Consider the following 27986-nt stretch of genomic DNA (forward strand, 5'->3'; position numbering starts at 1 on the left):
CATCCTGACAACAGTAAGGATGATTCTCCACCTCCAGGTTTCACCAAGATTGGCTGAATTTCTGATCTTGTCATTTCCTGTTTTTTGATTGGTGCCTGTGCCTCAACTGTGAATATGAATATGCCTTTGTTAACACTGTTTGCCTGGTCTCTGACCTTGTTATGATTTTTGATGATGAAGATTGGTCTGTTCTCAATAAAAGCCATGCTGATCTCACAGACTGTGTCCTGTCTCTCCACCTCTCCACCACACATTACAGATAGAATCCAACATCTACAAAATGTCTAACTTCTAACCTGCAGACCAAAAGTTAAACAAAAACTGACATCAACTCAAAGAGAGTATAATTTGGATGAAAAGATATTAACCAGTTACCAGTTTATTTATGAATAGGAATTACTTTTCAAATCATGTTAATTTTTATTGACATTTTTTCCATATACCCATGAAATATAAGGCATGAAATATAACTCCTCTAGGACCGTCAGGTAACATACAAGACAACACAGCACCTCTGTCCACAGACGAGCACAGAGCTGGTATACAGCTATGTACAGTTGCTCTAAGGAGGTGTTCAAAACAAAAAATGCTTTAAATACATGAAAGATAAATACAGTACAAGAACAGCAGTATTAGGATAATTCAGAAAGCATAATTGTGCAAAGCTGAACAGAATGACAAAGCAAACTGCATTGCTGCTTTTTAATTTCAAAGCAAGATGTGTAGGCTTTTTTTTTTTCATTTAATATTTAAAGGTAGACTCCCTTTCAGATTTTTCAAATTTAGGCCATAAAAATAATTTTCCTTGACACCCAATTATTTTTTTTCAGTGGAACAAAAGCTACTGAATTCAAATCACAGATTTCAAATTTTATTACTTTTTTTTCCTAAAAGAACAATTAATGAATTTAGAGCCCCATGGCCCTAAATTCTCTGCCGTTTTTTTCTTGCCTCACCGTGACCAAAACCGAGAACCAAGATACTATGTCATACATGACGTGGTGGGATTTCCCCGTTTGCAACACATTTTGTGTGTGTGTGTGTGTGTGTGTGTGTGTGTGTGTGTGTGTGTGTGTGTGTATACCGGTACACAGTGGTGTGAAAAAATGTTTGCCCCCTTCCTGATTTCTTTTTTTTTGCATGTATGTCACACTTACCGTAAAATACCAAATAATAGCCCGGGCGATTATTTGTCTCAATCACGTAAGAGACCCGGCGCGTATTAGAGACTAGGCGGCTATTTGGAACAGGCGATTAATTCCTTCTTCACAAACACCTTCCCCAAAATCTACCTCAAAACGGGGAAAAAATCATTCTCAGATAGGCCTACTTTTAACCAGTATAACTTACAGTTTGTTTAGAGTTAGATTACAGATAGCACGGTGCCGACTTCGGGGAATTTTGAAGACGCAGAATGCATCTTCGCATGGCACAGTCGGGGTGGATAAAGGATAAATCACACACCTTTTCCTGTTAATGACTAGTTAAGCGCATGCTTTACAAAATAATCAAGAAACCACACCATTGTCTGTGCGCAGCACTGTGATTTAATTACTCTGCAAAGTTATGGTCACTTGCTATCACCCTCACCCATGCAGCCTCCACCCTTTGTGCTTCGCGATGTCTGTCAATCTGAAATTGCATGGAGGGCGCGACGTTGAAGCAACATAATTAGGGTGCGAAGTGTCAAACCAAAGGGTTTTTTCTTATGCTGAAAAATAAGTGACCTGCAGTGGCTACATACTGTCATCTTGCATCACGTTTCTCTCCAAGACGTCTCCCTATTTGGCCGATATGAGCCTATTCCCCGAGTGAGTTGGTACGGTGGCTCGACCCCGTAGAAAACTTAAAGTTCGGATGAAAGTTAGTTGAATAGGTTACTGACTTGTAGGCCTACATGTTGCCTGCCTGACGCGTGCTTCTGCCCAACTTGCACGACAGATTACTTGTTGAAAAGGCCCCTTGGATTAGATTGGCCGCGAGCAGACTGAAATGCATGTTAGAACGCTCTCACCTTTTTTGTAAAGCGTCTTCCAGATCCGAATGGGTAAGGGCAAGTGAAATGGTATAAGGTCTTTAATAAAACTCAGTGTGTGCTTTGACGCATGCATTCGGCAATTTAGGTCGTTTAACAGAAGCAGCAGTCCAACCTTGGAAACCCGCAGTCCTCAATGTCACCACACACGCTGGCTTTCATTGGGTATACCCAAAGGGGTGGCTAAGACATCTGTCAAAAGTTACGGAGTTGCATTCCTCAAGAAATATTACGGTAGACCAAGATTATAACATTGAAATGGCATGTTTATTATCACGTAACAAAATGTTGTAAACAGTATTATAGAAATAATTTCATTCATTCATTCATTCATTCATATTGTTTCGGTAGAAAACTATGCAATGCAAAATCGTTTAAACACCAGAAAACCAGAAAAGTGCTGGGCCTCAAGATTCTAGATAGAACGTTCGGACGCTTTTTTTTTTTTAGACCCCGGCGAGTATTCGGAACCGGCCTTTATTTGTCACAACACACGCGTACACCCGGCCGTTAAAGGGAACTCGGCGGTTAATTGGAACTCGGCTATTATTTGGTATTTTACGGTAAATGTTTCAGATCATGGGCGGCACGGTGGTGTAGTGGTTAGCGCTGTCGCCTCACAGCAAGAAGGTCCTGGGTTCGAGCCCCGGGGCCGGCGAGGGCCTTTCTGTGCGGAGTTTGCATGTTCTCCCCGTGTCCGCGTGGGTTTCCTCCGGGTGCTCCGGTTTCCCCCACAGTCCAAAGACATGCAGGTTAGGTTAACTGGTGACTCTAAATTGACCGTAGGTGTGAATGTGAGTGTGAATGGTTGTCTGTGTCTATGTGTCAGCCCTGTGATGACCTGGCGACTTGTCCAGGGTGTACCCCGCCTTTCGCCCATAGTCGGCTGGGATAGGCTCCAGCTTGCCTGCGACCCTGTAGAAGGATAAAGCGGCTAGAGATAATGTGATGTGTGATGTGTGTTTCAGATCATCAAACAAATTTAAATATTAGACAAAGATAACACAAGTAAACACAAAATACAATTTTTAAATGAAGGTTTTTATTATTAAGGGGAAAAAATCCAAACCCTGTGTGAAAAAGTGATTGCCTGCCCCCCCCCCCAGTTAAAACATAAATTAACTGTAGTTTATCACATCTTTGGAAAGCTGAGTTCTATTTCTCTGGCCACACCCAGGCCTGATTACTGCCACACCTGTTCTCAATCAAGAAATCACTTAAATAGGACCTGCCTGACAAAGTGAAGTAGACCAAAAGATCCTCAAAAGATAGACATCATGCTGCGATCCAAAGAAATTCAGGAACAAATGAGAAACAAAGTAATTGAGATCTATCAGTCTGGAAAAGGTTATAAAGCCATTTCTAAAGCTTTGGGACTCCAGCGAACCACAGTGAGAGCCATTATCCACAAATGGCAACAACATGGAACAGTGGTAAACCTTCCCAGGAGTGGCCGGCTGATAAATTACCCCAAGAGCGCAGCGATGACTCATCCAAGAGGTCACAAAAGACCCCACAACAACATCCAAAGAACTGCAGGCCTCACTTGCCTCAGTTAAGGTCAGTGTTCATGACTCCACCATAAGAAAGAGACTGGGCAAAAATGGCTTGCATGGCAGGAGTTCCAAGACCAAAACCACTGCTGAGCAAAAAGAACATAAAGGCTCATCTCAGTTTTGCCAGGAAACATCTTGATGATTCCCAAGACTTTTGGGAAAATACTCTGTGGACTGACGAGACAAAAATTGAACTTTTTGGAAGGTGTATGTCCCATTACATCTGGCGTAAAAGTAACACAGCATTTCAGAAAAGGAACATTATACCAACAGTAAAATATGGTGGTGGTAGTGTGATGGTCTGGGGCCGTTTTGCTGCTTCAGGACCTGGAAGACTTGCTGTGGTAAATGGAACCATGAATTCTGCTGTCTACCAAAAAATCCTGAAGGAGAATGTCCAGCCATATGTTCATGACCTCAAGCTAAAGCGCACTTGGGTTCTGCAGCAGGACAATGAACCAAAACATACCAGCAAGTCCACCTCTGAATGGCTTAAGAAAAACAAAATGAAGACTTTGGAGTGGCCTAGTCAAAGTCCTGACCCAAATCCGACTGAGATGCTGTGGCATGACCGTAAAAAGGCGGTTCATGCTTGAAAACCCTCCAATGTGGCTGAATTACAACAATTCTGCAAAGATGACTGGGCCAAAATTCCTCCACAGTACTGTAAAAGACTCATTGCCAGTGATCGCATTGCAGTTATTGCTGCTAAGGGTGACCCAACCAGTTATTAGGTTTAGGGGGCGCTCACTTTCACACAGGGTCATGTAGGTTTGGATTTTTTTCCCTTAATAATTAAAACCTTCATTTAAAAACTGCATTTTATGTTTACTTGTGTTATCTTTGTGTAATATTTAAATTTTTTGATGATCTGAAACATTTAAGTGTGACAAACATGCAATATATATCCTATCACTTCAATCAAACTTGAGAGATTTTTTTTCCTCTCCTCAGGCTCATGTTTGAAACAGGTGGGTTATACAGGAAATTCACGAGGTTTTACTAAAGTCGAGTTTAGAAAAGTCTATTAGTGGCATTACAAAGATAGTGGAGTGTTCGTATTCCCAGAACTATTACTTCTGATCACTACGTTTGGCAAAAACATTAGCAAACACAAAAATCAAAAAGATGAATGTAACAGCTTCCCTGATATAGTGGACACTGAAACAGGCAGGCGGGATAAATGTCACTTTCATTTTTATTTTTTAAACTGTCACTTAACACAAAACACGCTTTTCAGCAGTTTCAGAGTAAACGTTGTGCCACTGCACCGACATGATTTCAGCCATGGGAAGAGATCCTCAATCCTTGCTCCTTCTCACAGCGCACACACACACATACACAGCACCTTCCTCCACCTCGTGCTCCATTCACAAACCGGCACTTGACCACTCCCCCGCTGCCACAGTGAAAAAGAACCATATACTGTCTTGCTCAACTAAATAAACTGCACAGTATGATAATGAGGGCGGCACGGTGGTTAGCACTGTCACTTCACAGCAAGAAGGTCCGGGTTCGAGTCCCGTGGCCGGCGAGGGCCTTTCTGTGCGGAGTTTGCATGTTCTCCCCGTGTCCGCGTGGGTTTCCTCCGGGTGCTCCGGTTTCCCCCACAGTCCAAAGACATGCAGGTTAGGTTAACTGGTGACTCTAAATTGACCGTAGGTGTGAATGTGAATGGTTGTCTGTGTCTATGTGTCAGCCCTGTGATGACCTGGTGACTTGTCCAGGGTGTACTCCGCCTTTCGCCTGTAGTCAGCTGGGATAGGCTCCAGCTTGCCTGAGACCCTGTAGAACAAGATAAAGTGGCTAGAGATAATGAGATGAGAATGATAACGAATTGAGAGGTTGTTCACCAGAAGTTGTGCAATATAGGTGTATAGTCTAATTACACACATTTTTGCTCAGCGGTCTTCGCCATCACAATGATAAAAAAGGACCTTCTATGTAAATTATCTAATGCACAGGAATAATATTTACATTGTAAAAAAATAAAGACTAAAGAATATTGGCTAGAATATGCTCAATGAAAAACGGACTTCAACAAGATGAATGACCAGGCTCAAGTTCGCTTCAGAAAGATACATATTTGTGCTAATTACAGCATGTTATTCACTAATTACAATGTTTACGACAGGGAGAAACATACTAACCAGCATTTGATGTTTAGGATCCATTGGCTCGGTCATATTTTCTGTCACAACTTGAGTACTGAACTTGCAATGTGACTGTTATGATTAGCTCCTCGTCTCACAGCAAAATGACGCAACTGGGTCAGTGCACGGTCAATGAAAACCTGCACATGCATTTTAAATTTCCCACAGTGTGTTGGGTGGGTGGGGGGGACTTACTTACGGAACATGGTCATGTATTGTCTGCAGTTGAGGTTCCAGTAGCCCCAGTTGGTCCTGTAGCCATGCAGGGCAGCGTATTCCTCATGGTTATATGCCGGCTCTGTACCAAATGTGTCAATCACCCGGATATGACATCTGTCAGAAACAAATATACATATGCTGAGACCAGTTCAAATGATAGTGTGTGTATGGAGTCCCAATATTGATATAACAGCAAAATATTTCACACATTTTAGAGATATCAGGGAAACCTAAAAAAGGACTTTCTCAGTGCATACAGTCCTCTTTCGCACCTCCATAAATGTCCGATGTGACCATTTGTGACCTTGCTGAAAAATTACAGCACTGTATTATCTAAATTAAAAGATACTGAAAACGTGATGAAAATCAAGCTGCCTGCTTTACATCTGGCAAAGAGTTAAAGCATTAAAGACAGATTCGGTGTTATTAATGACTGCACTACTGATTTAAAGAGCACACTCTAAAATATTGCTGTAAATTTTGCAGTAATTTACTGGCCACCTGAGTTGCCATTAAAGTGATGTAAAATTTACAGTAAACAGCTGTATTTACAATAAAGTACTGTAATATCTTAGATTCATTTTGATTGTACTTTCACTTTCCTTTCCGCATTTTAAATTTTTTCAGAAGAACGCTAAGACCAGAAGTTTTTTTCTCCTCCTGTGCAAAGACTGCAAGCGGAGGCCACCCACATCGGATCTGCTTTAATATCAACAAATCTTCGATTAAGGTATGTAAATCCATTCATCATGGCACACTTTCAGCTTGTTCAGTGTGTTGAGTGCAGGATGTTTCATCATTCTTTCTCCATCACTAGTGATAGCTTTATTTGTGATAAGTGCAGATTAGTTAGTTCTCCGAAAGAGAAGATTGCAGCTTTAGAGGTGTGTATCCAGACTCTAGAGAGGGTTAGTGAGAATGAGAGCAGTGTAGTTTCTGCAGGGGAAAGTTGGGATGCCCAAGATGGAGTTAGCAATCCCCAACTCCAGCATTAGAGCCCTCACAGCGGGGTGAATGGGTGACGACTTGGCGGCATAATCGTACAGCCAAAGCAACTGCTGAGGCTCACCCATAGGAGCACCACTCTTCTCCGCTTCATGTGTCAAACAGATTTGCTCTCCTCTGTGATGCACCCGCTGAGAAACTTGAAAGAGCTCTGGTTATAGAAGACTCTATCATATGGAATGTGAAATTAGCTAGGCCTTCAGGGGCACCAGCAGCTTTAGTCAGGTGTATACCGGGAGCCAGGGCACCGGACATAGCAGGTGATCTTAGGGTCCTAGGCAAGCATAGGTTCCCAAAGATAGTTATCCACATAGGAGCTAATGATATGCACCTTAGTCAGTTTAAGGTTACAAAGAGTAACTTTGTAGAGGTGTTTAAATTAGTGAAGATGATGTCCGATGCTGTAGTATGCTCTGGCCCCATCCCAATGTGGTGTGGCGATGTAGCTTACAGCAGGTTATGGTCACTGAACTGCTGGTTGTCCAGGTGGTACTCTGAAAACAATGTGGGCTTTATAGATAATTGGAGTATTTTGAGGGCACTGCTGGCCTGTTAGAGCGGGACAGATGGCTCATCCCACTCAGGAAGGTGCTGCTCTCATTTCTTGCAGCATAGTTCAGTCTCAGAACAGGCTTAGTTAACTTCTGACAATCCAGAGTCAAGGCCAGGGAGCAGACAAACAGGCTAAACTGACTGTCTTCTAGCTGCACAGAGTCATCGTTCATGGTCCACTATATCGAGACTGTGTCTGTTCCCCAAGCTAAACAAAAAAGTAAAAATACTCAGAGAGTTTGTTCTAGTCACTAATTAATATAAAATTGGATAATACTGACTGTACAGCCACTTCCAGCACATTTGACCTAAAGTTAGGACTCTTAAATACTAGATCTCTTACATCTAAAGCGGTAATTGTTAATGAACTTATTACTGATCAGGAGTTTAATGTACAGTGTTTAATAGAAACATGGATTAAGCCAAATGAATATAATCGCATTAAATGAAGCTAGTCCTCCCAGATACAGTTACATACACCAGCCTCGTCTAACTGGCAGAGGAGGTGTCACAGTTATTTATAATGATTATCTAGGCATAACACAAAAACCTGGTTATAAATTTAATGTTTGAAGTTCTTCATACTAATATAATGTATGTAGCCTTGAAAAATAAGTCTACCCAGTCGATTCCATTGCTTATTATTTACAGGCCCCTGGGGCCATATTCTGAGTTTCTTTCTGAATTTGCGGCTTTCATCTCAGTCCTTGTTATTTCCTTAGACAAAGCTTTAGTTGTCAGAGATTTTAATATTCACTTCAGTAACCCTGAAGATCCTCTGAAAACAGCGTTCGTGTCCATTTTAGATTCAGTAGGGGTTAATCAGAATGTCATAGGACCTGCCTAGAATGGTGGTCACTCTCTTGATCGAATAGTAACATTTGGGTTAAATATAGAAAATATCATCACACTTCCACCGTTTGAAGTTACCTCAGATCATTATCTCATCTTATTCAAAATATGTCTGAGCAGTTATGCACCTCACCATGCTACTGTATTAAACATACATTCATGTCAACTACTGCACAGAGTTTTATAAATAATCTCCAAGAGTTATCAACTTTGACTGGATCATTGTCAGCCCCCACAGAACTTGATCAGGCAATTGAATGCTTAGAGTCAATGTTCCACTATACTTTAGATAATGTAGCTCCACTTAAAAGAAAAATGATTAGAGGAGTCATGTGACGTGGTTGGTAATGAATTCCGACTAGCATCGTTAAATTAATCCTACAACTAGTGCCTAATAATAACTACACGAACGTGTCTTGCATTTAGAAACTTTCTTGGTCATATAGGAAGGCAAAACAACTCAAAAGCGGGGATATTAAGAAGCATTTGTGGCATCAGAGCACATACCATGATGGCGACAACAACAGCTCAGAGGCCCCAGAGGCAGCACGTTTTAGCCAGGACATTGCTAATATCTTTGCTACATTGAAAAAAATATCCAGTGATCTAGCCAGCCTTGAAGACATATGCTGAACCACAACCTCAGTTGAAGGGAAACTGTCTTCACTCATCTCACGAGTGGTGGAAGTGGAGAAAAGGGTAGAATGGCTGGAGGACTCCGATAAAAAACTGAAGGTGTCACTGGAGGCTAGCCCACTTGCTACCAAAGCAGAGTTAGAGGATCTCCGTGATAAACTTGAAGATATGGAGAATCACAACAGATGGAATAATCTACGATTTGTAGGCGTCCCAGAAGGTAAAGAGAACGGGTATACTGTATGGTGGTGTTTATGCAGAAACTACTGACATCGATCCTTGGCTGGAATGAAACGGCGCAACCACCGGAGATAGATCTCCGATACCGCAGCCAAGTGCAGGGGAGAGACCGTGCATGATCTTGGTTTGCTTCCTGCGCTCAGCCGACAGGGAGCTCATTCTACGTGCCGCGCGGAATAAATCTGAGCTAATCTGGGAAGGTAACCTTATATTTTAAGGTAACTTCAAGTGGTGCTGTGAGGTTCTATGCACTTTAACTTTTGAACCAACAGGTGCATTTGGATAAGTAAAGCCTATTTTTCTGCATTTTTGTAGTCCTGGTAATCTTTTATATTGGTAAAGTTGTTTATAGGACCATTTCTCAGTGTCTTTGTTTTTTTAATCAATAGTTTTTCAGTAATAACTTAATATTTAACATATCACTCAATTTTAATCACAAAAAGAGAAAATCGCAACAATTTCTCACAACTTTCACTTCCTCCCGCAATGTAATCGCAACAAATACCTAAAAAACACTGCAACTTTCATTGCAACCATTAAATACCATACAGGAGCCACAATGAATAGTTAGACAACAATTAATCAGTGGAGGATATATATTCAAAGTTAATAATTTAAAAATGAAAATATACTGTATAATTTTAATTTTCTGGTTTTCAATTTCTCATAAATAAATTAATGACTGATGGAGTCCAATTTTTTTCTGCAGTGAATAGATTGTGTTAACGTAATTCCGGTGAAATTAGTTTATTACAAATAGTTTTTGTTTTTTTTTCTCAAAATTTTCTTCGGACAAGTCAACTTCACATTCGGACAAGTAAATTTCCTTTCAACTTGCCTGACAGGACAAGTGGTTTCAAAAGTTAATGTAGAGCCCTGGCTTAGACTATAAAGTCAGGGCATATTCGAGTTCAGGGTGGTTATGGCTTTTGGAAAGAAGCTGTTTTTGAATCTATTTGTTTTTGTCCTGATGCACCTGTAGCGCCTCCCTGAAGGCAACAGGTCAAACAGATCAAAGCCAGGGTGGGAGCTGTCCTTGATAATGTTCTTAGCTCTGCTAAGGCAGCGGGAGGTGTAAATGTCCATCAGGGAGGGGAGAGGGCAGCCGATGATCTTCTGTGCTGCTTTTACTACTCTCTGGAGCCTCTCCCTGTCTGCAGCAGTGCAGCTGCCGTGATACAGTACGTCAGCAGGCTCTCAATGGATGAGCGGTAGAAGGTTGGAGTTCAGGTTGTGCTTCCTGAGGACTCTCAGGAAGTGTAGCCACTGCTGAGCCTTCTTAATGACTGCTGTAATGTTCTCTGACCAGGAGATGTCGGCGGAGATGAGGACGCCGAGAAACCGGAAGGTGTGGACCCTCTCCACATACTCATTTATATAAAGGGGGGCTTGGTCAGTGCTGTGCTTCCTGAAGTCAACGATAAGGTCTTTTTGGTTTTCTTGGTGTTCAGAGCGAGGTTATTCTCTGAACACCAGGCTGCCAACTTCAGGACCTCCTCTCTGTAGGCTGCCTCGTCTCCCTTTGAGATGAGTCTGACCACTGTGGTGTTGTCAGCAAACTTGACGATAAGGTTGTTGTTGTTGTGGGTCGAACTACAGTCGTGGGTGTAGAGGCAGTACAGGAGGGGGCTCAGCACACAGCCCTGTGGAGAGCCGGTGCTCAATATGCGGGTGGAGGAGAAGTGGGGGCCAAGTCTCACAGTCTGGGGCCGGTTGGTAAGAAAGTCCTTTATCCAGGCACATGTCAGAGGGGGGAGGCCGAGAGTGTCCAGTTTACTGATAAGGATGTCCGGGATTATTGTGTTGAAAGCTGAACTGTAATCCACAAAGAGTATGCGGACGTAGTTCTGCTGCTGCTCCAGGTGGTTCAGCGCAGAGTGGAGAGCTACGGTGATAGCATCCTCTGTGGATCTGTTCGCACGGTATGCGAACTGGTAGGGGTCAAAGTCTGGGGGGAGGTGCTCCTTGATGTGCTGAAGAACTAGTCTCTCGAAGCACTTCATGATTACCGGGGTGAGGGCCACAGGACGGTAATCATTCAGGCTGGTGACGGGAGACTTCTTCGGCACTGGGATTATTAATGCTGATTTTAGGCAGGGCGGGATGACTGCCTGAGCCAGGGAGAGGTTAAAGGTCCTGGTGAAGGTAGGGGCGAGCTGGTGGGCGCACGCTCGGAGCACCTTACCAGGTACACCATCTGGACCGGCAGCTTTCTTGGGGTTCACTGCCAGGAGCACCCGTCTGACATCATGCTCCTGTACAGTGAATGGAGAGGTGTAGGAACTGTGTGGTGGTGGGGGCAGGGCTGGAGCAGATGAGTGCTACTGAGATGTTTCAAAGCAAGCAAAGAAGCAATTTAGCTCCTCTGCCAGTGGCACACTCCAGTCTCCTGAAGTTTGTGATGCCCCGCCACACCTCCCGTGTGTTGTTGCTGGACAGGTGGGACTCTATATGCAGCCTATGGTCCGCCTTGGCTTTATTTATTCCTCTTTTCAGATCAGCTCGAGCGGCTCTGTACAGAGCTCTGTCACCTGACCTGAAGGCAGCGTCGCGAGCCCTGAGGAATGAGCAGACGTGGCTGGTCATCCAGGGTTTCTGGTTTGGGAAAACCCGAATGTTTTTATCCACCGTCACATTCCCGATGCAGAACTTGATATAGTCCAGCACCGTTCCTGTGAATGTCTCCAGCTCCTGGTGTTCAAATAAGTCCCAGTCTGTCTGATTGAAGCAGTCTTATAGTTTGGAGAGTGCATTGTTAGGCCAGGTTGTAACATTCCTAATGGTGGGCGTGGCTCTGTGTCTGAGGGGGGTGTAGGCTGGGGAGAGCAGGAGGGAAAGATGGTCTGATTGGCTGAAGTGGGGGATGGGTATGGCTCTGTACGCGTGCTTGATGTTGGAGTAAACATGATCCAGAGTGTTCTCCCCTTTAGTGGAACACTTAACATGTTGGTAAAACTTCGGCAGTACAGTCTTTAAGTTGGCCTTATTAAAGTCTCCTGCGATTATGTGAACACCGTTGGGGTGGGCTCGCTGCTGTTCGTTTACGGTGTTCAGCAGGAGAGAGAGCGCCGTGTTTACACAGGCGTTGGGTGGAATATACACAGCTGTGACAATCACTACAGTTAGCTCTCTCGGTAGAAAAAAAGGCCAGCATCTTCCAGACATGTACTCGAGGTCTGGGGAACAGTGCTTGTCTATAATTGTTCTGTTATACCAATTATCATGCACGTAAATACAGAGCCCCCCTCCTCTGCTCTTACCGGAGTCCTCAGTCCTGTCCCAGCAGAGCAGAGTGTGACCTGCTAGCTGCAAGCTAGCATCGGGTATTTCCGGATGAAGCCAGGTTTCGGTGATAATTAAAACACAGCAGTCATGAACATAGTGATTTCCAGCGAGTTGTAATTCCAAGTCATCCGTTTTATGCACCAGGGATCTGGCATTGGAGAGATACAGGCTTGGTAGAGGTGGCTTGTGTGGTTATTTTCTTAGCCTTAGCATAGCACTGGACCTGTGGCCCCACTTCTGCTTCCTCTCCCTCCTCCGTCTGCGCCGCCTCCTAGACCCGACAACAATCCACGGAGACCCTGGCGGTCTCGCTATGTCATCTGGGATGTTATGTGTGTAGTGAAAGTCACTCGAAACAGATATCTGGTGTTGGTCACCGATGGCCAAAAGTGTCTGGCAGGTGTACTGGATGTTCGCAGAACCGATGGTGCACAAACAAGCAAGAAAGAAATACAAAAACAAAAAAAAGAGCACTGAAAAGGAGAGCCGTGAGCCGCTGCAACCATGCGCACCGCCATCTTGCATAATATGTTGATCTATCAGCACTAAGAGCTTTTCTGTACTTCAGGAAGCTCTCCTTCCATATTAATTTGAATGCTATCACTTTTGTTTGACGCCATTTACGTTCTAAATTTCGAGTGGTCTGTTTTAAAGTGCGAGTGTAATCATTGTACCAGGGTGCTATTTTTTTCTCTCTAATCATTTTTCTTTTTTTATGACTTGCATTTTTTTTTATTTTATAATATACAAATCAGTAACATCACCGAGAATACAGAATGCATTCTATTCCAACACAGAACATTTTCTCCCACCCACCCACCTGTAACATGGAAGGGTCATCTTAACAATAAAGTGGCTATGTATATCTCAAGCAAACTTGTAAATATATTCACAGAAAGAGATCTATCATGTCATAATAAATAATATAAAACCTGAAGAAGAGTATAGTAATAACAAAAACTTAAATAAAAAACAAGGCAAGTAGTAAATAAACAATAATCCCATAATCATCACATCTCCACCCTATTCATAACAATTCCTGAGCAGCCACTTATTTTTTACATTGGAACAGATATAGTGTCAAGGTACATGCCCCACTTCAGAAATAACTTTTCTGTTCTGTCCTGCATCCTATATGACATCCTTTCATATGCAGCTACTTTGCCTAATTCAGTCATCCAGTCCTGGAAAGGAAGTTCTCCATGTTTCTTCCAGTTCCTGAGAATAATCTGTCATCCAATCATGATAGCAGTTTGTGTCCAGGATTTTAATGGCTGAGGAAAAGCAGACAGTACTTTACAGTCTCCTAATATATATAGTTTGGGGCAAAGTACAAAATGTCTTTTTAGGACTCCGACAATGTAACCGTGAATCTTCATCCAGTGTTGATTTAATCTTAGGACATGACCACAACACATGTATCATTGTACCTTCTTCCACACAACACTTCCAACAAGTATCTGAATTTTTAAACCTAGTCTGAAGAGCCTACTTGGGGTCCAATGGAATCGGTGCAGAATCTTAAATTGAATAAGCCTAACCCTCAAGTCCCTTGACATTGTTCAAGAATTACCACAAACCGTAGCCCATTCCTGTTTATCATATGATATCCCCGAGTCTCTTTCCAAGGAAAGTCTCAGGGCCGAGATCCCTATCTCCCTCTCACATTCCATCAGCATCCTATAATATTTAGCTGCTTCATGACCTTTACCCAATACCTGGAGGATTTTGTCTAACTTATCTGCTGGTTTTGGGGGGTGTAAACTCAATCCATAAACCCCCTGTAGTGCATGGTAGAGCCCTGCACTCCTGCAAAGCAGTGCGACGCGGGACAAATTTTGAAAGCTCATTGCGGGCGCGGGCGGGACCGGAAGTGCACATTATGTGCACGTGGGCGGGAGCAGGAGTGCACATATGCGGCGCGGGCGGGAGCGGTGATAAGCTGCAGTCCCGCTAACTAAAAACGTGTTTGAAATAAAATTTATAAATTATTAATTTACGTCTATCATATATAATTTGTGCTGGATATTTTATTTGGCATTAATAAAAACATTTTAAGATGCCTAAATTTGCAGAGAGAGTCAGATTACCAGATTGAGTGAGGAATAGCATCTTAAATTTGCCATTGATCACCCTAATGGGAAATCCTTTGATCACTCTAATGACTCGCAGTTCATACCCAGCTAGCAAGAGAACCATGAGTGAAGTGATTTACTGCTTGCGTTAGTCTACAACTCTAATCAGAGAGACAGGTTACACAGTGCCGGTAGGCTTGACTCAATGCTATCCCAGAAATCCTTCCTGTAATATGCAAATTTGGCCGCCTCTGATTGGACAGCCAAATTTGCATATTACAGGAAGGATTTCTGGGATAGCACTGAGTCAAGCCTACCGTCACTGTGTAACCTGTCTCTCTGATTAGAGTTGTAGACTAACTCAAGCTGTAAATCAATTCACTTCTCTTACTAGCTCTGCTTTGCAATAAAAAAAAAAAAAACATTGGTACAAAGCAAGCCCATTCACTTTTTTATGCTGATCAGAGAATTACAATGGTTTCTCATGTGATAAAAATGTGCGATTCGCGATTAAATATTTTAATCGCTTGACAGCACTAATTATTATTATTAGAGACACTACATGCTGAATTCAGAAACAAGGTAAATAATAACAAACGTGAACGTGAGCTGTAGATATTTATGCTCAAATCCACTCAAAGTAGGGGGCGGGGCACCATCACGCTGTGTCAAGACGAACTTTCCTGAGAAATAACGCGAACATCTGCATCATGCGGGATTTGGGGGCGGGAGCGGGACTGAAAATCATAATTTTTTGTGGGTGGGAGCGGGACTGAAAATCATAATTTTTTGTGGGCGCGGGCGGGAGCGGTACTGAAAATCATAATTCTTTGTGGGCGCGGGCGGGAGCAGGACTGCACAATGCGGACGCAGGCGGGACTGAAAAATCCGACCCGCGCAGACCTCTAGTGCATGGCGCAATTGAAGATATCTCCAGAATTTAGTTTTGGGTAGATTGTATTCTTGTTTAAGGTCATCAAATGTTTTAAATATATTAGTACTGAAGAAATTTTCTAATACAAGAATGCCTCTTTCTACCCAGTCCTTCCAGATAAATGCTTTTTTATGAATATTTAACTTAGGATTTAGCCAAATACTAGCAACTTTGTTTAAATGAGGGTCGAAATCTATCAGCCCTGAGATCCTTTTCCATACACCTTGAAGGTGAGGTACGATTGGATGAGCCCTTTTATGTTTAGATAATTTAGTGGACAGACAGTGGAGGAGAGGGAGGGGGGCTGACACAGACTGCTCTATGCTGTACCATGGGGGGGGGGAATCTCTCTGGAGGTAAAGCCCAATGTGCCAAGTGCCTGAGATTAAATGCATAATAGTAATATATTACATTTGGGAGTCCTACTGTAATCCACCACTGTTGACTGGTCTTTGTAGTTTTTTCATATTCATACGTGCTCGTTTCCCATTCCACAGAAATTCTCTAACTATATTGTTGAGTAGTTTGAAGTAACTGTCTGGGATATTTAATGGCAGAGAGTGAAGCAGTTAATCCTGGGGATGCAGTTCATTTTAATGACATTAACTTTTCCCCATAAAGACAGATACGACCAACGTTTCGCATCAATGTCCAGTCTCTGTATCAAGGGGTCAAAGTTCACCTTAATAATATTCTCTAATTTAGGGGGAAAAAGCATACCAAGATATTTTAGCCCCTGCTTAGGCCATCTAAATCTTCCAGCTTGAAAGAGTGTAGATGGACAATACTTTGTTAAAGGGAGAGCCTCAGATTTATCTAATGCTGACCTTATATCCCAAGATTTTTGAAAAGGTGTTAATTGTGTTCAACAATGAGGGTATTGATACCACAGGGTCTCTGATACCAGTAACAGAATATTGTCCGCGAACATCATTAATTTGTGGCCACAGCCATTATACATCACCCCCGGAAAATTATCGTCACCCCTAATTGCCGCTGCCAGACAAAATACTAGAGGGCTAAGGGGTGAACCCTGGCATGTACCTCTCCCCAACTCAAAATATGAAGAGATGTATCCATTAGTTTGTACGTCTGCTTCTGTCCCATTATACAACAGGTGTATCCACTTTATAAAAATTTCTCCAAAACCAAAAATTTCTAAAGTCCTAAACAGAAATTCCCATTCCACCCTATCAAACGCCTTTTCAGCGTCAAGTGATACATTAGCAATTGGCAAATCTGAGACTGCCCACATAATATTAATAAAGCTTCTAGTGTTGTCTGCAGAGCTACTGTACATCCCCAAATGAACCCCACCTGATCTTCGTGCACTACAGAGGTCATTACCTTCTCTAGTCTATTTGCAAGCACTTTGGACAAAATTTTGGCGTCTAATGGAATAAGGGAAATCGGACGATAGTTCTTACAGTAACAAGGATCCTTCTTTTTAAGAACCAGTGTTATCAAAGCTTTTGATAGAGTAGCTGGTAACTCCCCCTTTACAAATGCTTCATTATACATACTGAGTAATAGAGGTGTCAGTTCAGTGGCAATAACATTTAAAAAATTCAGCTGTAAAGCCATCTGGTCCCGGGGCCTTTCCAGTTGGTAGTCCTTTAATTACCCTGATAATTTATTCACTGGTTATTGGCCAATCAAGGTCTGTCTTTTGTGATTTGGATAGTCTGGGTAGATCCAGTCCTTGAAAAAACATTTCCATATAGGGAGGGAAAGTGAAACACAGTGATCCTAGTGGTAGCATTCCTAAGCCGAGAGCCATACTATTGAAAATCCCATAGACCCAATTTTTAAAAAAAAATCCCACGAAGTTATGAAGTGGAACTTGTACAGCCCCCCAAAAATATGTTGTATATGTTGGGATTATCTACTTACTGCGAAAGTATCAGGTGAAATTTCGCTGTCTTTTAAAAGATCGAAATTGCGCCTAACCTGTCAGAAACGGACTACAACCAAACTGTCTAGTCAGAGTCGCTCATATTACGTTAGCAGTAGGCTTGACAAGTTTTGTTCTTCATACTAGCCCTTACGAGTGCTGACAGCTCTCCCTGTGAATAGCGGCAGTTGACTACATGCCCTGATCTGTAATGGTTATCCCCACGAGGGATGCATTTCTTATTGGTACAGAAATACTCCGCCAACCATGCTATACAAATCGGCATGTTGATGTAGGCTACTCGCCGGCTGCTACCTGCTACAGATTTGGAAAGGCGCTAGACTTGCGGTGATGTCACATACGCGACGTCAGGTCCGTGTAGTCTTTGATCAGCTTATTAAAAAAACATTCAAAACAATTCAGATCAGTGGAAAAAATAAAGTATGATCACCAGGCTCGATAGAGCTGCCTGACACGCATATGAAAGCCATTGTCTTAACTTTGAAGTGTAACTTGAAATGTAATTTTTTGAAAAGATATTCCCATTCATTTTGCCATAGAGGTTGGAACGCATCCAGTAGGGGGCGATGAGATTACTTTCTCTCCCTATCTTCTTCATTGCACTGAGTGTCTGCTGTATATAAATTCACATAGAAGTCTCTAAACATATTGTTAATATCTACTGTTTTAGCTTCTAATTCACCATCTTCTGTTCTAACTGCCGGAATAATAGATGACAGTTCTTTCTGTTTTAAACAGTTTGCCAATAATTTGCCTGCTTTGTCAACTGATTTGTAATATTTTTGTCTCATTCTGAAGTGCGAGAATTCCACTTTCTGTGACAATATGCAATTATAATCATATTTGAGTTGTGTAAGAGCTCTTAAATCTTCAAAATTAAAATTATTTTTTAAATTGGCCTCTCATTTCTTGATCTTGTCTTCAATCTCAACCTGTTTTGCAATAGAGTGGGGTAATACGCCCCCGTGGGGTAATACGCCCCCGGCCTGTTTTACCCAAAATAACCATCAGATGGTGCAAAGTTACATTTCTATTGTTGCTATGGACTGGCTTGACAACAGGGATATACAAATATCCACTGTGGATCACATATCAGCAACACAGCAGAGAGAAATCAAATTTCATGGTAAGTGATATAATTTTCAGATATCAGTAAAACTGTATTTAGATAGCTATTTCGTCAGATATCACAGCTGTGTATGTGGTATGAGTAGACAAGTCAGTAAGTTAAAAAAAATACATTAGGTATAAAAAGTTGAATCACATTTTGAAAGTAAGACCCTTTTATGTAAAAGTGTAGTCTGTGGGGTAAAACGCCCCCTTAATGGCGGGGTAAATGGCCCCCAGGGGGCATCGTTTCCTTTTATTATAATTACTGTATTTCATACATTTCTGAATAGCAGATACATAGTTTTTAATAACATCTCGCTTACCTGGTTGAGTAAAGCAAGTAATTTGAACTTAATATTAAAAATAATTGAAATTAAAAAACATTTTAAATTAAAATGCGAAATATAATAAAATAATGCATCTATTCATTAATTCAGGGATATTTTCTTGTTTATTTCACATTATAGGCTTAAGTAAACACTTTTGCTATCCAAACAGCTTTTTTTGGAGTGAGGGGGCCTATTGCCCCACCTCAGGGGGCCTTTTACCCCACTGGGGGGGGGGGGGGGGGTAAAAGGCCCCCTTGGCACAATGTTTGTTTTTGTTAAAAAAAAAATTTAAGTATTAACTTTAGGCAAACTTTAGGTGGCATTATTGTTCATGTCACTGTTGTTAAAAACTATGATTAAAACTAAACACATGGTTCATTTCAACTTGGGGAAAAACTGAATTTTCCTTAAGGGGGGCTTTTTCCCCCCACTCTACTCTACTCTTTTTTTTTTATTTTTATAAGAGGCATGTTGGATAATATAACCTCTCAATACAGTCTTTAGCGCCTCCTAGGCAATCCCTGCAGAGGGTGCTGTAGGTTCATTTAACTGAATCTCATCTCAGCTCATTATCTCTAGCCTCTTTATCCTGTTCTACAGGGTCGCAGGCAAGCTGGAGCCTATCCCAGCTGACTATGGGCGAAAGGTGGGGTACACCCTGGACAAGTCGCCAGGTCATCACAGGGCTGACACATAGACACAGACAACCATTCACACTCACATTCACACCTATGGTCAATTTACAGGAGTGCAAGAGCCTTCTTGCACTCCCTGAATTCATCCCGTTTCAGCTGCATGGCCTGTGAGATAATAAGATTATGCAATTCATTTGTTTGTTATTAAGCATATGTTTCTTTGTTTTGAGTTACCTGGTTTGAGTGTTGGGGGCAGTCCCTTCCTGTTTGGGCAAAGGCGTGGCTGTGGGCGGAGAAGATCTGTGTCCTGGTGCCTGCGTATTAGGTTGTACCATGTCCACCTGAGGGGGATTTTGACCCTAGTTGATTTTGCTTTGTATTATGTTCGAAGTCTATGTACAACCCCGATTCCAAAAAAGTTGGGACAAAGTACAAATTGTAAATAAAAACAGAATGCAATAATTTACAAATCTTAAAAACTGATATTGTATTCACAATAGAACATAGACAACATATCAAATGTCGAAAGTGAGACATTTTGAAATTTCATGCCAAATATTGGCTCATTTGAAATTTCATGACAGCAACACATCTCAAAAAAGTTGGGACAGGGGCAATAAGAGGCTGGAAAAGTTAAAGGTACAAAAATGGAACAGCTGGAGGACCAAATTGCAACTCATTAGGTCAATTGGCAATAGGTCATTAACATGACTGGGTATAAAAAGAGCATCTTGGAGTGGCAGCGGCTCTCAGAAGTAAAGATGGGAAGAGGATCACCAATCCCCCTAATTCTGCACCGGCAAATAGTGGAGCAATATCAGAAAGGAGTTCGACAGTGTAAAATTGCAGAGTTTGAACATATCATCATCTACAGTGCATAATATCATCAAAAGATTCAGAGGATCTGGAAGACTCTCTGTGCGTAAGGGTGAAGGCCGGAAAACCATACTGGGTGCCCGTGATCTTCGGGCCCTTAGACGGCACTGCATCACATACAGGCATGCTTCTGTATTGGAAATCACAAAATGGGCTCAGGAATATTTCCAGAGAACATTATCTGTGAATGCAATTCACTGTGCCATCCGCCGTTGCCAGCTAAAACTCTATAGTTCAAAGAAGAAACCGTATCTAAACGTGATCCAGAAGTGCAGACGTCTTCTCTGGGCCAAGGCTCATTTAAAATGGACTGTGGCAAAGTGGAAAACTGTTCTGTGGTCAGACAAATCAAAATTTGAAGTTCTTTATGGAAATCAGGGACGCCGTGTCATTCGGACTAAAGAGGAGAAGGACGACTCCAGTTGTTATCAGCGCTCAGTTCAGAAGCCTGCATCTCTGACGGTATGGGGTTGCATTAGTGCATGTGGCATGGGCAGCTTACACATCTGGAAAGACACCATCAATGCTGAAAGGTATATCTAGGTTGTAGAGCAACATATGCTCCCATCCAGACGACGTCTCTTTCAGGGAAGACCTTGCATTTTCCAACATGACAATGTCAAACCACATACTGCATCAATTACAGCATCATGGCTGTGTAGAAGAAGGGTCCGGGTACTGAACTGGCCAGCCTGCAGTCCAGATCTTTCACCCATAGAAAACATTTGGCGCATCATAAAACGGAAGATACGACAGAAAAGACCTAAGACAGTTGAGCAACTAGAATCCTACATTAGACAAGAATGGGTTAACATTCCTATCCCTAAACTTGAGCAACTTGTCTCCTCAGTCCCCAGACGTTTACAGACTGTTGGAAAGAGAAAAGCGGATGTCTCACAGTGGTAAACATGGCCTTGTCCCCACTTTTTTGAGATGTGTTGTTGTCATGAAATTTAAAATCACCTAATTTTTCTCTTTAAATGATACATTTTCTCAGTTTAAACATTTGATATGTCATCTATGTTCTATTCTGAATAAAATATGGAATTTTGAAACTTCCACATCATTGCATTCCATTTTTATTTATAATTTGTACTTTGTCCCAACTTTTTTGGAATCAGGGTTGTATTTAGTTTACTCCCTTTTTGTGTTTTTGGTTTGACCAAGCCGATATATATGTTCTCCTTTGTTTTTTTTGTGTTAGGTCAGTTTTTGTTCAGTTAAGGGTCACAGCTGCGTGTTAAGTTTAGTTATATTTTTGTTGACCTCTTTTTTTATAGGTTTAGTTTTTTGTTCTTTGTCATTTTTTTTGGGGGGGGGGGGGGGGGGGGTAATAAAAACCCTATCTGTTGAACTAAATCCCTGGTGTCCTTAAGCCTTACTGATCGGTCCCTGACACAGCTTTACAGAATTTGAACGACTTAAAATATGAGCTAACTTTATCCCTAATCTATCCCCAATGAGCACGCCCGTGGCGATGGTGGCAAGGAAAAACTCCCTTAGACGACATGAGGAAGAAACCTCGAGAGGAACCAGACTCAAAAGGGAACTCATCCCCATCTGGGCAACAGACAACATGTCTATAACATTAACAGTCCTAACATAGTCAGCTTCGTTGATGCTATAAAACCCCCACCGACGGGAACCTGAGCGCAAAACCGTTCACGACAACCATAGTCCCAGAGTCAGCAAGTCACCTGCAGTCCTAAAGTCACAAGAGTCCACAGCATCCTCTAGGCATGGCCCCCCCAACTGTCCACATGGGGTCGCCCTCCACAGAAGTCATGCAATGAGACTCCAACCAGATACAGGGCACCAGGATGGATCAGGCAGGTCTGAGGAGCAGAAGAGGTCAGCATCTCGATCCCAGGATCGACATGTAACTCAGAGGGACAGATTTTTTTTGGGGGGGGGAGAACACACAGGTTGTAAAGTATGCCCAATGTCACCTGAATATGTAGGAACAGTACACATATTGTATTGAGTACAAGCAGGGACTCCGGCAACTAACTATGACAGCATAACTAAAAGGGGAGAGCCAGAAGGTAACACAGGCATGAGGGAGCCCTGGGACATAAAGCAGCCAGCCACTACACCGTCAACAAACTCAAGTGAGCAAGCGAGTGGGGACTGACAGCATCCATACATCCCAGTTTACCAAAACACTATGTTTGACGACCCTCCAGATCTACTCCTTTACCTCATAAACACCATTAAAAAAAGGCTTGACTAAACAGGTGTTTTCAGCCTAGATTTAAACACTGAGACTGTGTCTGATTCCCGAACACTACTTGGAAGGCTGTTCCATAACTGTGGGGCTTTGTAAGAAAAGGCTCTGCCCCCTGATGTAGCCTTCACTATACGAGGTACCAGCAGATAGCCTGCACCTTTTGATCTAAGTAGGCCTGGTGGGTCATAGGGGAGCAGAAGTTCACTCAGGTACTGTGGTGCTAGAACATTCAGTGCATTAAAAGGTCAGTAGTAGTATTTTATAATCAATAGGAAATGTGATTGGGAGCCAATGCAGTGTGGATAAGACAGGGGTGATGTGGTCATATTTTCTAGTTCTAGTAAGGACTCTTGCTGCTGCATTTTGAACTAACTGGAGCTTGTTTATGCATTTATTGGAACATCCAGACAGTAAGGCATTACAATAATCCAACCTGGAGGTACTGTAATGAAATCATGAACTAGTTTTTCGGCATCATGTAGTAACATTAAATTTCTTATCTTCGCAATATTTCTGAGATGAAAGAAAGCTATCCAGGTAATGTTATCAATGTGAATTTTGAATGAAAGACTGGGGTCAATAATCACTCCAAGGTCTTTTACTGCTGCACGTGAAGAAACAAAAAGGCCATCCAGAGTTACTGAGTAATCAGAAAACTTACTTCTAGCTGCATGTGGTCCTAGTACAAGTACTTCAGTCTTGTCAGAGTTAAGCAGAAGGAAATTAATAAGCATCCAGTGTCTGTCCTTTACACATTCCTCAATTCTATTAAGCTGGTGTCTCTCATCAGGTTTTGCAGAAACACACAACTGTGTGTCATCAGCATAACAGTGGAAAATAATACAATGTTTACGAATAATATCACCCAGAGGTAACATATATAAAGAGAAAAGCAGTGGACCCAAGACATAACCTTGTGGAACACCAAACTTTACTTCAGTATGTTTAGAAATATCACCATTTATATCAACATACTGATAGTGATCAGTTAAATAAGAGCTGAGCCAGGAGAGGGCCGTTCCCTTAACTCCCACAACATTTTCTAGTCTATCCAGAAGAATGGAATGATCAATTGTATCAAATGCTGCACTAAGGTCAAGCAACACAAGCAGCGAGACACAGCCCTGATCAGACGCCAACAGTAGGTCATTTACTACTTTAACCAGAGCTGTCTCTGTGCTATGATGAGATCTAAATCCTGACTGATACATTTCATGGATGTTATTCCTATGTAAATATAAGCATAACTGCTGTAACACAGCTTTTTCAAGGATCTTGGAGATAAAGGGGAGGTTTGATATTGGCCGATAATTGGACAGCTGACAGGGATCAAGGTCAGTTTTTTTTTTTAATCAGGGGTTTGATAACTGCTAGTTTAAAGGATTTGGGTACATAGTCAATCGTAAGAGAAGAATTTATTATTTTTAGAAGTGGTTCAATTACTTCAGGTATTATCTATTTGAATAGACATGTACGGTAGGTAAAGGATCTAGTACACAAGTTGAGGCTTTTGATGCCAAGATTAATGAAAGTAATTCAGTTTCTTTTAGGAGAGTAAAACATTCTAATTGATGATCTGATACAGTTATATTGTTAACTACAGGGTCACTTACATTGTCTGACCTTAAATTAGTAGTTTGATTTTTTTGTCAGATGTTCTCAATTTTGTCATAGAAGTCCCAGAGAGGGGCCATTTGGCCTTTTTACCTAGAAAACCCACAAGAGGGCCAATTGGCCCCAAGTACACCCTGTGGACACTCATTTTGTTATGGAAATATTGTGGACACTCATTTTGTTATGGAAATGTGGCTGTTAGTGGCACACGGCCGGAGCCACTTGAACTTGTGTGGGGGAGGGGACACACCTTACAGCTTAGGAGGTTCTTTTGAGAGCAAGCTTTAGTTCTGAGATGGATAAATACCTCAGTGAACATAGCCATAAAGACACTGGACTGAGCTGTATGCAGTGGAAAGGATCAACAGGAAGGAAGGGATCAACACACTGACATTTATTGTTAAAAAAAAACAAAACAAAACATATTTACAAAGAATGAAAAAGCAACTTTTTTCCCAGTTTTGGTGTGGAGGGTTGTTGCAGAAGTAATTGTTATTTTTGTGTGCTAAAAATAGCAAAAAAAAAAAAGAAACCCAAGCATATTTACAAAGAATGAAAAAGCAACTTTTTTTCCCAGTTTTGGTGTGGAGGGTTGTTGCAGAAGTAATTGTTATTTTTGTGTGCTAAAAATAGTAAAAAAAAAAAAAGAAACCCAAGCATATTTACAAAGAATGAAAAACCATGCATTATGAGTGAAATACATTTGAGCAGTCACTCACAATCCTGGCACTGCCATTGCTCCTTTCGGCATTTCCCACATGTATATCGGTAGCAGTCAACACAGCGTACAGTTGCATGATTGTCCTTACATTTAATTTTAGCCTGACACTTGGCTCTTTTTCCTAGTTGTGGTGTGGAGGGTTGTTGCCGAAATAATTGTTCCTTTTGGGCCTTTTTCATACCCACGTGGGAGTGAGCCAACTCTCTTGCAAGCTCCAGCAGGAAATCCACCCGTCTCTCCTGCCTCCCGGTGCATAATTGATAGAGCACATGTGCATTCAGTGCTGCCATATCTATCATGTTATAGAACACTGCTACTGGCCAGCGCCGTGTTCCTGCGCGGACAGTGTACTCCCGCACCATCTGGTCCATGACATCGACACCGCACTTTGTTGTGTTGTAGAGTGTGATGGTGTTAGGCTTCTTTTTGGTGGTATCTTGTGTCTGAATCATGCTGTGCATGCTGCTGAGAACATATACAGTCTTCTTCCGCTTGGGCGCATACACCGTCAGTGTGGCACCAGTGGTTGAAAATACTTGGGTGGTAAATTCATTGCGGTGCATCTGTCTAGTTGACAGTGGAATTTCTTGGCGAATCTTGTTGACTGTGCCGAGGATGGTTGTATTCCGGCTAAGTAGTCGTTTTGCAAGTGACAGTGATGCAAAGAAATTGTCCGTGGTAACATTTCTGCCCTTGTCCAGGAATGGTTCCATCAGCCTCATGACTACACTCTCAGACACTCTCTCCCCACAAGGCCGAGTGGGGTCCTTGCCAAGACATGGGAGGATGTTGCAGACGTATTTGGTTTTCAAGTCACACGCCACCCAAAACTTGATCCCAAACTTGTCTGGTTTAGATGCAATGTACTGTAGGAAACAGCAGTGAGTCTTGGACGGGAAAAGTTGTTCGTCGATGGTGATGTGTCGACCAGGGATGTAGGATGTGATGCAGTTGGTGACAAACAATCCCCATATGTTCGAAATTGCAGCAAACTTATCGGTCTGTGCTCACTCGCTGCGGGTGTCTCTGTCATCAAAGCGCAGGTGATGCATGATGTTTTGGAAACGCCCTCGGGACATGGTTTCGATGATCTGTGGGCTTCCCAGGTTTTTTGACCAGCAGTCACGCAGTGATGGCACCCTGATGATTCCCCGCATAATGGTGATGGAAATAAATGCCATTAGTTCAGGGAGGCCCATGAACCAATCCACATGCTCCGTTTGCTTTGCATGTTGAACTGTACATTCTTGAATGATACCAAGCATGTCCAGAGTGATGAAACACAGGAAGCTCTGAAGACGACTTGTGATTGACCTCCTGGCCTTAGCTGTTGGCTCTCCATCTGCGTTGTATGGCGATGGCGGGGTGAAATGTGGACCCGTTCCCACCTGTTCTTCATGCCATACTGTGCCGTCTTTTGCAGTCTCTGTCACATCAGTCCCCAGCCGAGCTCTCTTTTTTGGTTGGGGAGCAGTCTCTTCATATGTAGTGTGAAAAAAAATGTAATTATGAGCAATGGGAAAGTCAAATGATATCACAAATGCAAGCATAGAAGCTAATAATAATAATCCCAGAACATCTCAAATAGGTTGGCTAAGGTGCAGACACCTCAGGAGAAGTAGAATCAAACAAAACTGACGGCAGTCCGCACTCAGAAACAAAATGGAGGCTCTATTCACATGGTGCTATATTTTCCAACTTCCTCACTGAAATGAAATGTAAAATAGGAAATAATATGAAATGAAGGGCGGCACGGTGGTGTAGTGGTTAGCGCTGTCGCCTCACAGCAAGAAGGTCCTGGGTTCGAGCCCCGGGGCCGGCGAGGGCCTTTCTGTGCGGAGTTTGCATGTTCTCCCCGTGTCCGCGTGGGTTTCCTCCGGGTGCTCTGGTTTCCCCCACAGTCCAAAGACATGCAGGTTAGGTTAACTGGTGACTCTAAATTGACCGTAGGTGTGAATGTGAGTGTGAATGGTTGTCTGTGTCTATGTGTCAGCCCTGTGATGACCTGGTGACTTGTCCAGGGTGTACCCCGCCTTTCGCCCGTAGTCAGCTGGGATAGGCTCCAGCTTGCCTGCGACCCTGTAGAAGGATAAAGTGGCTAGAGATAATGTGATGTATGATATGAAATGAAATCTTACCTGATGACGACTGAGACAGCTCGGAGTCTGAATCCACCTGAAGGTTGATGTCTTCTCCATCCGAGTCGCAAGGGTTTGCTCCATCCAGGATCATTTCCAATGCCTGTTGAATGTTGAATCTCTGCATCTTTGTTCCTTGGAGAGGAGCTTCTTTCACCACAAAATTCTTGAGGGAACTGAAGTGATAGTCCATGTGCACTGAGGTATTTATCCATCAAACAATTGTCTGGTTGCAGTCACATGAGTCGTTATGGTCACATGGGACATTCACATGTTCACATTTTAGAATAGAATGTGTTTTTATTCCTCATTCTCATTCCTCATTCTAACAGCCTCATTACCATAACAAAATGAGTGATTAGTGTATTAGGGAAAAGCGGTTGGGCCAAATGGCCCCTATGTGGGTCTTCTAGGTAGACAGAAAAATGCTGGGACTTCTACATGGGACATTCACATGTTCACATTTTAGAATAGAATGTGTTTTTATTCCTCATTCTCATTCCTCATTCTAACAGCCTCATTACCATAACAAAATGAGTGATTAGTGTATTAGGGAAAAGCGGTCGGGCCAAATGGCCCCTATGTGGGTCTTCTAGGTAGACAGAAAAATGCTGGGACTTCTGGTGTTAAAAAAATTCATGAAATCGTTGCTACTACATACTACAGGTGTGCATGTGTCTATAGTGGACTTATTCCTGGTTAATTTTGCTACAGTATTAAATAGGAATCTAGGATTATTTTTGTTATCTTCTATTAGGGAGGAGAGATATGTTGATCTAGCAGCACTAAGAGCTTTTCTATACTTCAGGAAGCTCTCCTTCCACACTAATTTGAACACTACCAATTTTGTTTGACACCAATATGTTACAATTTTCG

General features: G+C 42.3%; 1 protein-coding gene across 2 annotated transcripts in view; it reads right to left on the reverse strand.

The window, feature by feature from the left end:
- LOC132868531 (alpha-1,6-mannosylglycoprotein 6-beta-N-acetylglucosaminyltransferase B-like) overlaps positions 1-27986 on the reverse strand; it is a 569499-nt gene that overhangs the window by 68012 nt on the left and 473501 nt on the right. For both annotated transcript variants that reach the window (XM_060901478.1, XM_060901476.1), the window contains exon 12: positions 5944-6077. In XM_060901478.1, coding sequence (XP_060757461.1) covers positions 5944-6077 — 134 coding nt within the window. The remainder of the gene's footprint in view (positions 1-5943; positions 6078-27986) is intronic.

Source organism: Neoarius graeffei, chromosome 20 (assembly GCF_027579695.1).
Source record: "Neoarius graeffei isolate fNeoGra1 chromosome 20, fNeoGra1.pri, whole genome shotgun sequence".
Lineage (NCBI taxonomy): Eukaryota > Metazoa > Chordata > Actinopteri > Siluriformes > Ariidae > Neoarius > Neoarius graeffei.